The 14,171-nt window shown below is 44.8% G+C and overlaps 1 protein-coding gene across 5 annotated transcripts in view; it reads left to right on the top strand.

The window, feature by feature from the left end:
- Positions 1 to 455: 455 nt before the first annotated feature.
- Positions 456 to 14,171, top strand: part of LOC149328712 (atlastin-3-like) — a 37,667-nt gene continuing 23,951 nt past the window's right edge. For 2 of the 5 annotated variants that reach the window (XM_089561778.1, XM_089561777.1), the window contains exons 1-8: positions 6,657 to 7,017; positions 7,355 to 7,685; positions 7,753 to 7,962; positions 8,036 to 8,254; positions 8,303 to 8,467; positions 8,518 to 8,574; positions 8,630 to 8,701; positions 8,762 to 8,908. In XM_089561778.1, coding sequence (XP_089417904.1) covers positions 6,812 to 7,017; positions 7,355 to 7,685; positions 7,753 to 7,962; positions 8,036 to 8,254; positions 8,303 to 8,467; positions 8,518 to 8,574; positions 8,630 to 8,701; positions 8,762 to 8,908 — 1,407 coding nt within the window. In that variant the 5' untranslated portion in view covers positions 6,657 to 6,811. Of the gene's footprint in view, positions 588 to 6,656; positions 7,018 to 7,354; positions 7,686 to 7,752; positions 7,963 to 8,035; positions 8,255 to 8,302; positions 8,468 to 8,517; positions 8,575 to 8,629; positions 8,702 to 8,761; positions 8,909 to 14,171 lie in introns of those variants that run through there. The other 3 variants (XM_089561780.1, XM_089561779.1, XM_089561781.1) reach the window with 3 other exon arrangements.

The raw sequence follows: 14,171 nt of genomic DNA, 5'->3' as shown, positions 1-14,171 counted from the left end.
TGTTTGCGAGGATGATGTGACCACGGCCGGCACATGACTGGGTCGATTGGAAAGATAGAGGAGAGGACTTTGCCCTGCATGGAGAATTGGCACGCTGATGAAAATGACGAAGGCGGTTTGAGCTCCCAAAGTTACAGGTGTGACACATTTTGGTGTGTCACATTGTCGCACACTTCCGCAAAGCGAGGACAAAAAACTGACTCGGCAGGTGCAAACAAAGTATCGACAGTGTGATGCGCCGCGATGCCTTTATGGGCAAGCACTATTTCTCTTTTCAAGAATTAGTACTCACTCTGTACAATACGTTCGAGCTAGGCATTCTTGCAGAACTCAAAGCAACGTAGTCCTTAGACTGCCAGCTCCCTTACTTATTTTGGCACCTTTATGATAACCGCGTGCAGTGCTTCCTCGTTGCTTATCGGCCACTCGTCATTATCAGCCCCTTACCTACATGGGTTGACTCAAGGCCTGGCGGAAAAACGGAAGCAGTGCAGTCAGTTGCTATATATATGATTGCTCGCCATCAACAGGTCGTGATTCACGGCGGCGTTGTCCATCGAGTAAGGCTTGCCGTTTTCTGTTTACAGGTGAGCATTTTTCAGTCAGTGTAAAACGTGCGGCACTTAGACTTGAGGTATCATTCAGTGCAACGTGCATTTTGTACGCGAGAGAATTTTAGCCCTTTTGAGTGCGTTATTTGTACATCTAGGCGTGCGCTTGGTTGCGTTCTTTGCTTGTCGATGGAGAGGTTGCACAAATGATGTGCGCTGGACTGGAACACTCGTATTTTTATGCGTACATCTCCCGAAGCCATCACTGGTCCGCTTCTCATGTTTGCACTACCCCTTGAGTGTTACCCTGTAATGAAGCATACCATGAACACTAGATACAAGATATGATGATATTTGGGGCATATAATACATTATAACAAGAGCTCGCATAGACACGATCTTAGAAAACAAAATAATTATAAATATTCGGCCTAAAGTAATCTAATTGAGTATGAGTTGTGTATAAAGTGAAATATTTCTATTTACCCGGAAAACCTGCCACGGAGTCTCACTGTATTTGGCATGCGAATGATCATCACATGTCGGATTTCGGCGCAAGCGTTTTTCGGAATGTTGTATACACATCTGACTTTCTAAATGCTGAAATTTTACGGTAGTATGTCCGCACACAAGCGTAAAGTATACCGTAATGAATTTTTAAATCACAATTTTATAAAACACTACTGCTGAGCACAGATCTCATTATAGCGAAGTTTTTACCCGTCTAAATTGCCATGCCTTTTGGATAAACCTTTGAGACCACCAATACAAGCTAAAAAAAAATTTCCATTGCTCAATAAATCTCTTGGCCAACGCCTTCGCTTCCCTTGTGAGGCTGCTCGATAGCACGCATGATTTCTGCTAGTAGAACTGTCAGCTCAATTTAGTAGCACCGAACTCGTTAGCCTTGTCCTGAAGTGACAGTAAAATATCCTGCTAATCACTCCATCCTCACTTCCAGGAGGCATGATCCCCCACGTAGTCTAGATAACAGATTAAACGTACGCAAATATGGCATGCAAAACAGTGTGGAAAAGTGCCGTTCAGCGTGCGGCAGAACAAGCAACTACAGGGGCTGTTGTGTGTGACATAGTTCTTTCAAGCTAGTAAAGCTGAGATCTGGGCGAGTTGGTATGCATTCATACTGATGAACAGCGCAATGGAAGCGCATTACATCCACAGGCAAGGCGACGAGTGCATCAGCAATCCTTCCGTAACACTTAGCAACAAGGAATTCGCATACATCACTTCCCATGTGACATAGTTTTTGATTTTCACGGCCCTTTTCACATTATCTTCTTACTTCTTTGTGTTATGTTTTCGTATATATACCCTTCCGTCCTTCAATAAACCCAGTTGATAGTCAGCGCTTGTCTTGTCGTTGTCCCGCCTTTTTGAGCTGTTCACCAGTATGAATCCTTTCAAGCTAGTTGAACAGTTTTCTAAACTTGCAAGTCGCTAGCCTACCGTCTTTATCAACTAAACGCCTCTGTCTCGCCACAGAATGATAGCTGTGACGATAGAAAATACAGATCAAAGGGAATTCTATCATAGGTTTTAGCTTCGTAGCAGTGTAGGAATGCTCTATTAGCACAACATGAAAGCCAACACTAAGCTACATTAGCCACCAGCTTCCGAGCAGCAGCGGGTAGAGAATGCTGTCGAATGATTCGTTCTTGCACGGCTTTTGATGCATATCTTGCTTCTCTGTGACATAAAAATTGCCGTTTTGATGACGCCTCTTCTTGATACATTTGTGTCAAATATCCTAGCGAGCTGTCGGAAACAGGTGTACTGAATTTCTTAAAGAAGCGTTACAACCAATCAACGCCATCAATTTTTGTTCCGAGTAAAATTTTATTCTCCGCCTCTTTCATGATATCGTGATGTTTGCCCGACACAAAATGGCTCCTTTATTGATGATTAATTTCGTTACAAAGATCGGTTCTCTACTCGGTTGAAAACTGTGATGTTTACAAGAAAGCAGACTTCGTCAACGCCGTTTTGAAGTCGACATCCGAGCCTCTTGGCTCTGCGCTCCAAAAACTACGCTGACGAGCACAGTTTTCTCGCGAAAATTACCGGTCATGGTGAGACCTGTACTTTATTTTTTGCCTTCTGCAGCTTATAACGGCTCCATTTTCAGTGGAAGCAGCATTTTGGTATATAAAATGCGGTAATATATCAGTACAGGTGCGCTTCAATTTCTTTTTTTTTTGTTTTCCTTTGGAGGAATAGTGCAGAAAAGGCCTCTCAAAAACTGATATATCAGTACAGGTGCGCTTCAATTTCTTTTTTTAGTTTTCCTTTGGAGGAATAGTGCAGAAAAGGCCTCTCAAAAACTGATATATCAGTACAGGTGCGCTTCAATTTCTTTTTTTAGTTTTCCTTTGGATGAATAGTGCAGAAAAGGCCTCTCAAAAACTGATATATCAGTACAGGTGCGCTTCAATTTATTTTTTTAGTTTTCCTTTGGAGGAATAGTGCAGAAAAGGCCTCTCAAAAACTGATATATCAGTACAGGTGCGCTTCAATTTCTTTTTTTAGTTTTCCTTTGGAGGAATAGTGCAGAAAAGGCCTCTCAAAAACTGATATATCAGTACAGGTGCGCTTAAATTTCTTTTTTTAGTTTTCCTTTGGAGGAATAGTGCAGAAAAGGCCTCTCAAAAACTGATATATCAGTACAGGTGCGCTTCAATTTATTTTTTTAGTTTTCCTTTGGAGGAATAGTGCAGAAAAGGCCTCTCAAAAACTTATATATCAGTACAGGTGCGCTTCAATTTATTTTTTTAGTTTTCCTTTGGAGGAATAGTGCAGAAAAGGCCTCTCAAAAACTGATATATCAGTACAGGTTCGCTTCAATTTCTTTTTTTAGTTTTCCTTTGGAGGAATAGTGCAGAAAAGGCCTCTCAAAAACTGATATATCAGTACAGGTGCGCTTCAATTTCTTTTTTTAGTTTTCCTTTGGAGGAATAGTGCAGAAAAGGCCTCTCAAAAACTGATATATCAGTACAGGTGCGCTTCAATTTCTTTTTTTAGTTTTCCTTTGGAGGAATAGTGCAGAAAAGGCCTCTCAAAAACTGATATATCAGTACAGGTGCGCTTCAATTTCTTTTTTTAGTTTTCCTTTGGAGGAATAGTGCAGAAAAGGCCTCTCAAAAACTGATATATCAGTACAGGTGCGCTTCAATTTATTTTTTTAGTTTTCCTTTGGAGGAATAGTGCAGAAAAGGCCTCTCAAAAACTGATATATCAGTACAGGTGCGCTTCAATTTCTTTTTTTAGTTTTCCTTTGGAGGAATAGTGCAGAAAAGGCCTCTCAAAAACTGATATATCAGTACAGGTGCGCTTCAATTTATTTTTTTAGTTTTCCTTTGGAGGAATAGTGCAGAAAAGGCCTCTCAAAAACTGATATATCAGTACAGGTGCGCTTCAATTTATTTTTTTAGTTTTTCCTTTGGAGGAATAGTGTAGAAAAGGCCTCTCAAAGGCTGATATATCAGTACAGGTGCGCTTCAATTTATTTTTTTAGTTTTTCCTTTGGAGGAATAGTGTAGAAAAGGCCTCTCAAAGACTGATATATCAGTACAGGTGCACTTCAATTTATTTTTTTAGTTTATCCTTTGGAAGTTTATCCTTTAGAAAAGGCCTCTCAAAGATGATATATCAATACAGGTGCGCTTCAATTTTTTTTTTAGTTTTCCTTTGGAGGAATAGTGTAGAAAAGGCCTCTCAAAGACTGTGTACAGAAAAGGGCGTAACGACAAGTAATAAAAGAATCAATGCATACGACTAACTTTTTATTTTCATCGGAGCCTCACTGATATTCAGAGCTTGTACAAGCGGCGTCAACCGGAGGAGTAAATCGCAATTCATTACATTTCTTGGTCCGTACAAATAGGACCATCTTTATAGGCAAAAACATCCGCATCTTACATTGTGGTGCGGCGCATGACGAAGAAAGATGGTGCTTTTGAATTCCCCATTGAGACGTCATGCGTAAACTCCAACCCGCGGAAACGAAACAAAACCCCGAAACAATCGAACAGAAATATAAAGACAACTAGGGAACCAGTTGGTTAATAAATTCTTGGTTTTTCGATTGCTCATGGCGCAATATTTTATAGTCTAAAAAGTGTATGTGTCTAAAAAATGTATGTGTCTGCTCCTTTAAGGCAGAGGTTCGAAAAAATTGTCCGTCTGAAACACGCAAGTTGACGCTAAATTAGGCACTCCGTTGGCTTGATGGCTAGCGCGTAGATTTCAGGCAACTATTTTATGTATAAGTCTAGTAGTGATACGCTAATTAGAAACAGAGCTTCTAAAACAGTTTTTAGCCATTTTTGACAATGATGAGCAATGCTTATTATAGATGGATTGTTTCTTGGTTAAGATTTTCTTTCGGTCCACTTTATATAGCAGTTGTATCCGTCCTATATTTTGGAAGTTCAGGTTGAAGCATTGACGATACATCGCAGAAAAAATATGCGGTCAGTTAATACCCCTTGCTGTTTTGAGTATTTAGGCGCCTACATCCTATAGTGCAGTGATTCTCCGGAAACTGTCAGCAACTCTCAGCATTGACCATCCACGCAAAGTGGGCGTTCCACATTGTCATGCGGCCACTCGCCAAAACTCTTTCATTTCAACTACATCATCCGAGTGGAATCACTTGCCAGCAGATGTGGCACTCACCGACGATCTCGAGCATTTTAAGAAAAAGTTGAGTGCTTGCTTTTCTTGCTCATGACATGTGTGCCCTTCGGTTAGTAGTGCCACATGAACTCCGTGTTGCTGATTTGTAGTTTGTTTTTGCTGGTTTTTGTTCTTTCCCAGTTTTTTTTCTTCTTCGTATAGGTTTCCGTGAATTGTTGAAATTTGTAATACTCAGTGCAGTGAACAGTATGTAGTGCTGTAACCCGTGAATGTATTCAATTTTTGTCATCTGTGCTTGTTCCACTCCCCTCAATAATGCCCGCAGGGCCATGAGGATATTTGAAAAAAAAAAATAAATAAATAGCTAAATTAAAAAAACAGACTTTTTGAGCTAGGAGAGCGGTTTTTTCGGCTTAACATTGTCAGTGGTAAGGCACCAGAATGAAGGAAATACGTGCTAACTAGCTGCGTGGTTACCTTCAATTGAATAGTTATCTTCTTACCTTTATTGTTGGGCTCCTTGTTTGTTGAGAGGCTCGTAGGCCACCACTGCAACATCCGTATAAGTTTTTAGATATTTTAAAAAGCCATTCTCCCTGTCGCCAGAGAGCGAAGAATTTTGGCACCGCTCACGGGCGGATGCGAAGCACGGCGGCCAGAAAGCGCTCCAGCCACGCATACGATCATATGTCACGCTGCGATGGTTGTATCACGTGCTCCTTTCACAGCTCCCGTCAGGTAGCTGCGGGCGGACAGTCAGCATGTGACAGGTGCGCCTATGACTGGCACGCGCTCGTACGCCTGGCTAGCCCTCTTTCTGGAGATGATTGGTTTGGTTTATGGGGTTTAACGTCCCAAAGCGACTAAGGCTATGAGAGACGCCGTAGTGGAGGGCTCCGGAAATTTCGACCACTTGGGGTTCTTTAACGTGCACTGACATCGCACAGTACACGGGACTAGAATTTCTCCTCCAAAAAATTCAACCGCCGCGGCCGGGATCGAACCCGCGTCTTTCGGGTAGAATGGCATTTCTGAAATTCTAAAAACTCATTCGGATGGTACATATGGTGTACTACAAGGCTCTCAAAACCTCAGGAGCCAAACAGTACCAGTATAACAATAAGCTGTTCATTACTACTTAGCCAATCTTCTCCTTAATGCATGTTATAAGCATGAAATGCTTTTAGCTCCCGTTTTCGGCAGTGTGGTGACGTCACGCCGAGACCGAGAGCCAACATCCGGGCACTGAACTGCACTCATCCGGGCACTGAATTCCACTCATCCGGGCACTGAAATGAGAGCATCCGGGCACCGTACGAGATTTAACGAGACTCTCTGTGACAGAGGGCCGCGCTTCCGCGCCGTCCCCAAGGATGGCGCTACGGTCCCACACTCACGCATGTAAAAGACCGGCCGCTGGGCATTCAGCTCATGAAGTTTCCTCCTCTGGCAGGCAGATGTATACACGCTCGCGGATAATTCTAACGCGCTGCATATACATTCTTGTCAGGCCTGCGTCTCGTCGTGTCCCCGTACGCTTCTGCATCGTCCTGCATTTCATTGCCGCCACCGTCACAGCTGCTTAAGCCGAGCAATGGAGCCTGATGAAAGGAGAGATAGGAAGCGTCTTGCGGAAAGCGATCGCTTTGCGAGTGATACGCCACAGCAGAAGACTGCTCGCCCCTGCCGACAACGCCATGGTTATGCTGCCGCTCACGAAATCGACGAGGCCGCCACGGTTCGCGGCTGCCTACCTAAGCCCGCACTATTGCAGGCGATCGCTTCGACGAAACAAGAAGAGTGTGGTGTGGTGTGTTGAACACTAGACCCATTTCAAGATTTTTACTAGTACCATCTGCAACCAATGTGTTATGCCCGTAAACATTTTATGCTTACTCTACTCTCGGTTACGGGAGATGCAGAGATTTTTTTTATTCCCGGCGCTTTACGCTACAGGCAATGCTATGCCGAGGATAACGCTCTTCTAACTCAATAAGCCTTCTTACAAAAATTGTTGACAGTTTTAAATGAAACGCCCTGTACAGCACCAGGATATGTCAAATTTTCGTACTGTTAGCAAAGAAACTACAGGATGCGGTTTTAGGTGTAGCTGCTCAGAATACAGAAACTGGAATTGACATGTGCAGGAGCGTGATGGAGGACCGACCGCCCAGTGGCGAAGCGGTGGCCGTCTTCAAGCAGCAGCAGCCGGACAGCAGCTTCGAGCTTGACGTGGCAGCATTGAAAGAACTGCTGCTGTCTGACCGTGTGAAGAACAAACCCGTAGTGGTGATCTCAGTGGCCGGGGCGTTTCGGAGAGGGAAATCTTTTCTGCTTAACTTCTTCATACGCTACCTGCGGAACCGATGCAGGAGTGACTGGCTGAGCGATTCTGAGGCTGCGCTCGATGGCTTCATCTGGCGAGGAGGATCCGAGCGGGAAACGACGGGCATACAGCTGTGGAGGGAAGTCTTCCTGGTGAGGCCATCGCATCTGTTGCTACGATGCGTAATGTTTGATTGAACGAACAATGAATAATTTGCAGGTGCCTACGCCCAAAGGAGAAGTGGCTGTGGTCTTAATGGACACCCAAGGCACATTTGATGCTAAATCTACAATGAAAGAATCGGCGACAGTTTTTTCGCTGAGCACAATGCTGAGTTCAGTCCAGATCTACAACCTTTCTCAGAACATTGGAGAGGATGACCTTCAGCACCTGCAGCTTTTCTGCGAATACGGCCAACTGGCACAAAAGGTGTGTTCTCGGTGGAGAAATCCTCATTTTAGTGGACGACCGGGACTTGTTAACGATGCCTATTCTGCCCCAGGAGGTGACCGATGCGCCCTTCCAGAAGCTTCTGTTTCTGATCAGAGATTGGAGTTCTGCGCACGAGTTCGCCTATGGTGAAGAAGGGGGCCGTATCTTCCTGAATCAGCGTCTGCAGATTTGTAAAGAACAGCCTGCGGAGCTGCAGAAGTTGAGACAAGCCATCAAGTGCTCCTTCAAGGAGATCACTTGCTTCCTGATGCCCCATCCTGGCCTTAAGGTACACCGAGACACTTTGTCTTGCGAGTCGTAACTGCTCTTCGTGCAGGTAGCAACGGACCCGGAGTTCAAAGGTCGCTTGTGCGACATTCAACCAAGCTTTATAGAAAACTTACCCAAGCTCGTGTCCGCTGTGCTACACCCAAGGAACTTGCAGCCGAAAATAATTAATGGCTCCACTATCACTTGCGAGAGTCTGTGCATCTATATGCAGGTATGGCTACATGTTAATTTCGCACGTGTTATAGTGGGAGTTTTTTGCAGGTATACGCGGAGGCTTTCAGGATGGGCGACATACCTGAACCAAAATGTCTGCGAGAGGTGAGTAGCTGCTTTTGATTGCGAGGAATTCGCCTAATCTTTGAATCACTTTCAGGCGACTGGCGTGGCGAACAACGTGTCGGCACTCGTGGAAGCAGTCGAGTTCTATGTCAGTGGAATGAACGAGGTAAATAAAATCATGGCTTAACATTTTTTTAATAACCTAACACTTTGGGAACTACTGCAGCTGTGTGGTGGACACAAGAATCCAAGCAGAGAGGAGCTAAGCCGTGGCCACGACGAGCGACGTGAGGCTGCCCTTCGGAAGTTTGACAGTGTCCTGAAATTGGGCGGCAAGGACCTAGAGCAGATGTACAGGAACAAGCTGAGCGAGGTGGGTTTGAATTGTAATTATTCATGCCGCACGTCGCAAGGTGAATAAGGCAAGAGCGCCGTCACTATTGTTCGTTTCGTACTTTTTTTGCTCAAATTCATTTCATAGTTATATATCTTGGTACTACTTCCGAAAATTCGCCATGGCACGGTACCAGACATTGGTCAAATGTTCAGGGGAATCCCCCAAGGTGGAGTAGAATTTTAAAATGGGAGTAATTACTCATTGACATCCACCCGAGCGCTGCCACACGGATACCTCTCCACCTTGGGGGATTCCATTAAACATTTGACCAACAGAGTTCTCACATCTAGTTATTGATCAATTAGCTCTCGCCCTACCATAAGCTTGACGTCCCGGATAGCTCAGTTGGTAGAGCGACTGCTCCGGTGAAGCGATGGTCCCGGGTTCGAACCCTGGACCAGCACGAATTTTTCTTTAAATACGAAGTTTCTGAGAAAGCTGTATAGCTTTCCTTTGTAGCCGTATGGCTGCGCTCGGGTGGATGTCAATGAGTAATTACTCCCTTATTACTGTACCAGACATTATTCACAGCAAAGCACGCAGTACGAATCTCCTAGATCTACCGAAACTAGAGACTTTGTCCCGCCTGCGTACGGGGCATACATTGCTATATGAGAAAGAAATGCATAGCAGCAGACTCACAACGGGCGGGCACATATCCATACTGTGAAGAAAATGATCAATGATGGGCCGAAAAGGGAAAAGATGGTAAAACATAGCTAACATTTAAGCTTTTAGCTTTAGTAATGGCACACTAGGAGCTGCCTCTGAATTTCACGCTTTACAAAGAAAGTGTCAATGTTTTTTTTTGTAAGCTCAGTGGTTGAGTAGTAGTATCATTTGAAATGGAGTTCTCATCAAAGCTGGCTATGTTGTTGTGGCCTCAAAGCTGATTTTTTACGTTAAAAAATGTGGTGTTTCTCGGTCAAAAGGAAACAGCTCTTGACACGACACTACCCTATCATTATTTTCTATGTGTGCTTCAAAAACAAAAACAAGAAGAAGCCATCAATCTTTGCTTTGTCTCAATTTGTCCGTATCATAGATGTGCCGCAATAAAACGAAGTTTATGACTGAACCCTTTCCTTGCTGTTAGAATGTCTAACAACGGCGTTAAAAAGGATAGGAACGTTGCATATTTAGAAATTTCGTTACTCTACTGTTTCTGTGCAACCGTAAACGTGATTTCTCATATAAAAGAAAATGAGGTACATAAAATCTTGATTTTTATTCACGCGTAGCATCAGAACAAGCCGGATATCCAAAGAGGCTTGTTATGTATTACTGCGCAGAACGACAATCAGAAAAACGACTACCTGAAAAACAATTTTTTAGTATTTCCAGCTTCATTCCGAAGCACTTAGTACCGCGTTTGCGTAGCTTAAACCACACAACCATCGCAACCGTCGTGCACTTTGTCCATTTAATATTTGAATACAACTTCCACTACAAATCCATTTAGAGCGCAGCATATGCGAAGTAATATCTGTTTTGTTCTTCGTGAAGGTTTAGTGCACAGAATTAGTCCTTTCCAATACCGCCTAACATGGGAGGTTGAGAATAAAATGCAGGCTTTACTAGTGCCTTTGCTTCTTAGTTGTAAATGGTCATCATTTGTGGCTAAAGACAAACAGTATAGGCAGCGACACAAGGCGCAGATATTTATTAAAATGGTCTTAACAAACATGCCATGGAGTGCTAGCAGCTTTACCGCCTTGTAGCTGTGTTTATGGTATGTCATATTTTGTCACTCGCGGGCAACCAAACTGTTTTCTGCACGCGTATGCAACATCATTTCCCAAGTCACGAGCCTCGACGGAAATTTTATTTCAGTAAGTAGACCGGAAGAATCCCAAAGAACGTCGATATAGTCAAGATCGTCAGCAAAGTAAAAGATAAGACATTAGGGCTTGTTATTAAGGCGAAAGCCTTTAATGTCTCATCGTTGTAAGCAGCAGTTGTCGACAGAGAATGTCACGCTTTTCAGTTGGTCGAAACGGCCGTGACGTCACAGTGCGCCAATTTCAAACGGGGCCAATTGTACTTTGGCTAGTAACCATGCAACCAATGGAAGGGACCATATAGTGACGCTCCAAGTAAGTGGGACTGAGCTAAGTTAATTGCTTAATTACCCAGTTAGCCTAATTAACTTCTCTAGTCAGGCCATATAAATAAATAAAACCTAGTAAGAAATTGGTCGAGCTCGGGAATCGAACCCCGGTCTTCGGAGTGCGAGACGAGCATGCTATCCACTCCGCCATGCCAGCTCGATGGTTTGGAATGAACAAAGGCACGTCTAGTGAATACGGTGTCTTCGCTCACTGCCATCCTCCTCCCTTCCCTTCCAGCGAGGTTTAGGTGTCCACCGAGATATGAGAGAGAGAAATGCATTTCCTTTCCTCAAAAACCAATTTACCGACGAGCGAGGCGTAGAACCGAATGAGCGATGGCGTTCTATGGACTCCCTGGCAGCGTTGCAAGACGCTCCCGCGTTCCACTCTTAGAGGCGAAGCTTAACATCTTAACCACACATCAGTGACCACACTTTAGGTCAAAAAAGTGCCCCCCCCCCCCCCCACCCCTGAATTTTGACGGGTGTCCACCGAGATGTGTGAGACAGTTAGTGCGTAATTTTCTTTCCTCAAATACAATTTTCATTTTCTTCATTACGGGCCATCTTCGTCTATCTTCTTTCAGTCCTACTTCCTCCGTTCCTCTACGGTGCGGTCCAGGTGTCCACCGAGATGACAGAGATTTACTGCGCCATTTCCTTTCCTCAAAAACCGTTGCGTTGAAACGGCAAGGCATCGCGCCGAACGGGTGGTGGCGTTTCGTGGACTCCCTGGGAGCGCTACAACACGCTGTCGCGTTCCACTCCTAAAGGCGAAGCTTAAGCTTAAGCTTAATTAGCAATTAATTAGTATTCAGGCATTAATCAGTAATTAACCATTAATTAGTGATTTGTCATCACATGTAATTAGTACTCAATTACATGTGACGCCACCAGCGCCACAGAAGCACTGAAAGTGGTGCGGAAAACGCTTTCGCCTCTACGCACTTTAGACAGTCAAAGTGCCCCCTGAATTTTTTATTGCCACTGAAACGCGTAATTGGTGTGGAACCTTACAGATATGGCAGTTTACAATGCCTTGGCCTGGAAGACGCACCGTGCAGAGATAAAAGGGAAATCTCGACAAGTTGCCCATCATACCATTTGTACAGCAAGGAAAAATTCAGGGGGCACTTTGACTGTCTAAAGTGCGTAGAGGCGAAAGCGTTTTCCGCACCACTTTGCTTCTGTGGCACTGGTGGCATCACATGTAATTGAGTGCTAATTACTAAGTGACGACAAATCACTAATTAATGGGTAATTACTGATTTGTGCCTGAACACAAATTAACTGCTAATTAATGACGCTTAAGCTTCGCCTTTAGGAGTGGAACGCGACAGCGTGTTGTAGCGCTGCCAGGGAGTCCACGGAACGCCATCACCCGTTCGGCGCGATGCCTTGCCCTTTGAACGCTTTTTGAGGAAAGGAAAGGGAGCAGTAATTCTCTGTCATCTCGGTGGACACCTGAACCGCACCATAGAGGAAGGGAGGAAGTGGGAGTGGAAGAAGAAGGAAAAGATGGCCCGTAATGAAGAAAATGAAAATTGTATTTGAGGAAAGGGAATTACGCAGTAACTGTCTCACATATCTCGGTGGACACCCGTCAAAATTCAGGGGGGCCCTTTTTTACCTAAAGTGTGGTCACTGATGTGTGGTTAAGACGTTAAGCTTCGCCTCTAAGAGTGGAACGCGACAGCGTCTTACAACGCTTCCAGGAGACCATAGAACGCCATCGCCCGTTCGGCTCTATGCCTCGCTCGTCGGTAAATTGGTTTTTGAGGAAAGGAAATGTATGTCTCTCATATCTCGGTGGACACCTAAACCTCGCCGGAAGAAAAGGGAGGAGGATGGGAGTGAACGAAGGCACCGTATTCACTAGACGCACCTTTGTTCGTTCCAAACCATCGACCTGGCATGGCGGAGAGCAATAAAGACAAAAAAAGACCTGGCATGGCGGAGTGGATAGCATGCTCGTCTCACACTCCGAAGACCGGGGTTCGATTCCCGAGGTCGACCAATTTCTTACTCGGTTTTATTTATTTATATGGCCTTACTAGAAAAGTTAATTAGGCTAATTGAGCAGTTAAGCAATTAACTAAGCTCAGTCCCACTTACTTGGAGCGTCACTATACGATCCCTTCAATTGGTTGCCTGGTTACTAGCCGAAGTACAATTCGCGCAAATTCGCGCACTTCGACGTCACGACCGTTTCGACCAACTGAAAAGCGTGACATTTCTTTTTTTTTTATTCGAGCTGTTTGCCATCAGGCATAATGAAAAAGGAAAGAAAGTTATAAAATGGAGTGCAAACAAGCCTCGCTTAAAAAGCGGCAAAAGTTCGTGATATAGCGATTATCTTGAGTCCACTTGGTATAGTCGTTTGCAACGTCCCATCGCAGGCCAACCTTTCTTAGTAAACGTCGTCGCACGGAAGCTGTAGCCGGGCACGTCCACAGCAAGTGTTTTTCATCACACTGGTCGGGCGCAGCACCACAATGAGGACACTTGTCTGTCACTTCGTAACGTTTGTCACGCCACCGATGACGCACAGAAGGAGTCAGAGCCGCTCCTCTCCGAATCCGGCGCACAGATACCTCCTCCTCCCGAGTGAGACTCCGGGGGAGAGGGTACGAACGCGGAGGAATTAGAGCGCGTGTTCGCTGACGCAAAGACTGTTTCTCGGAAACATGCGACAGGAACGGATCTGAGGGAAGAGGGGAAGGTGGCGGGATATCGGATTTGTCAAGGTGTGTCATTGCATCCACATGGATATTATGCGGATCCTGGGCATGCCCGCGAATCCAGTGTATACGCACAGGACAGGGGTATTTTGTGCAAAGCTGGTGAATGGATTGTTTAACTTGGAATGTTCGCCGGACAGCCTTAAGCTGCTTAAGGGCGGCAAGGGAGTCGGTGTAAATGTGTACAATATCGAAAGTAAGTACGAGTGGAAGGGAAGCAATGGCATTGTGTATCGCCTGAAGCTCCAAGGCCAGGGGGGAGCAAGTATCCGTGCTATATGTAGCGCGGGAGTTGAGATGAGTATGTGAGGGACTGTAAACTGCAGTAACTCCCTGCACTGCTGTGTGTGATGCATCGGTGTATATTATGCACCCTGAAGGAAGATGG

The sequence above is a fragment of the Amblyomma mixtum genome, chromosome 9, assembly GCF_055824585.1.
Source record: "Amblyomma mixtum isolate Tamu chromosome 9, ASM5582458v1, whole genome shotgun sequence".
NCBI classification, from domain to species: domain Eukaryota; kingdom Metazoa; phylum Arthropoda; class Arachnida; order Ixodida; family Ixodidae; genus Amblyomma; species Amblyomma mixtum.
Note: the sequence above shows the minus strand (reverse complement) of the source record. Positions and strands in the feature narration are given on the sequence as shown.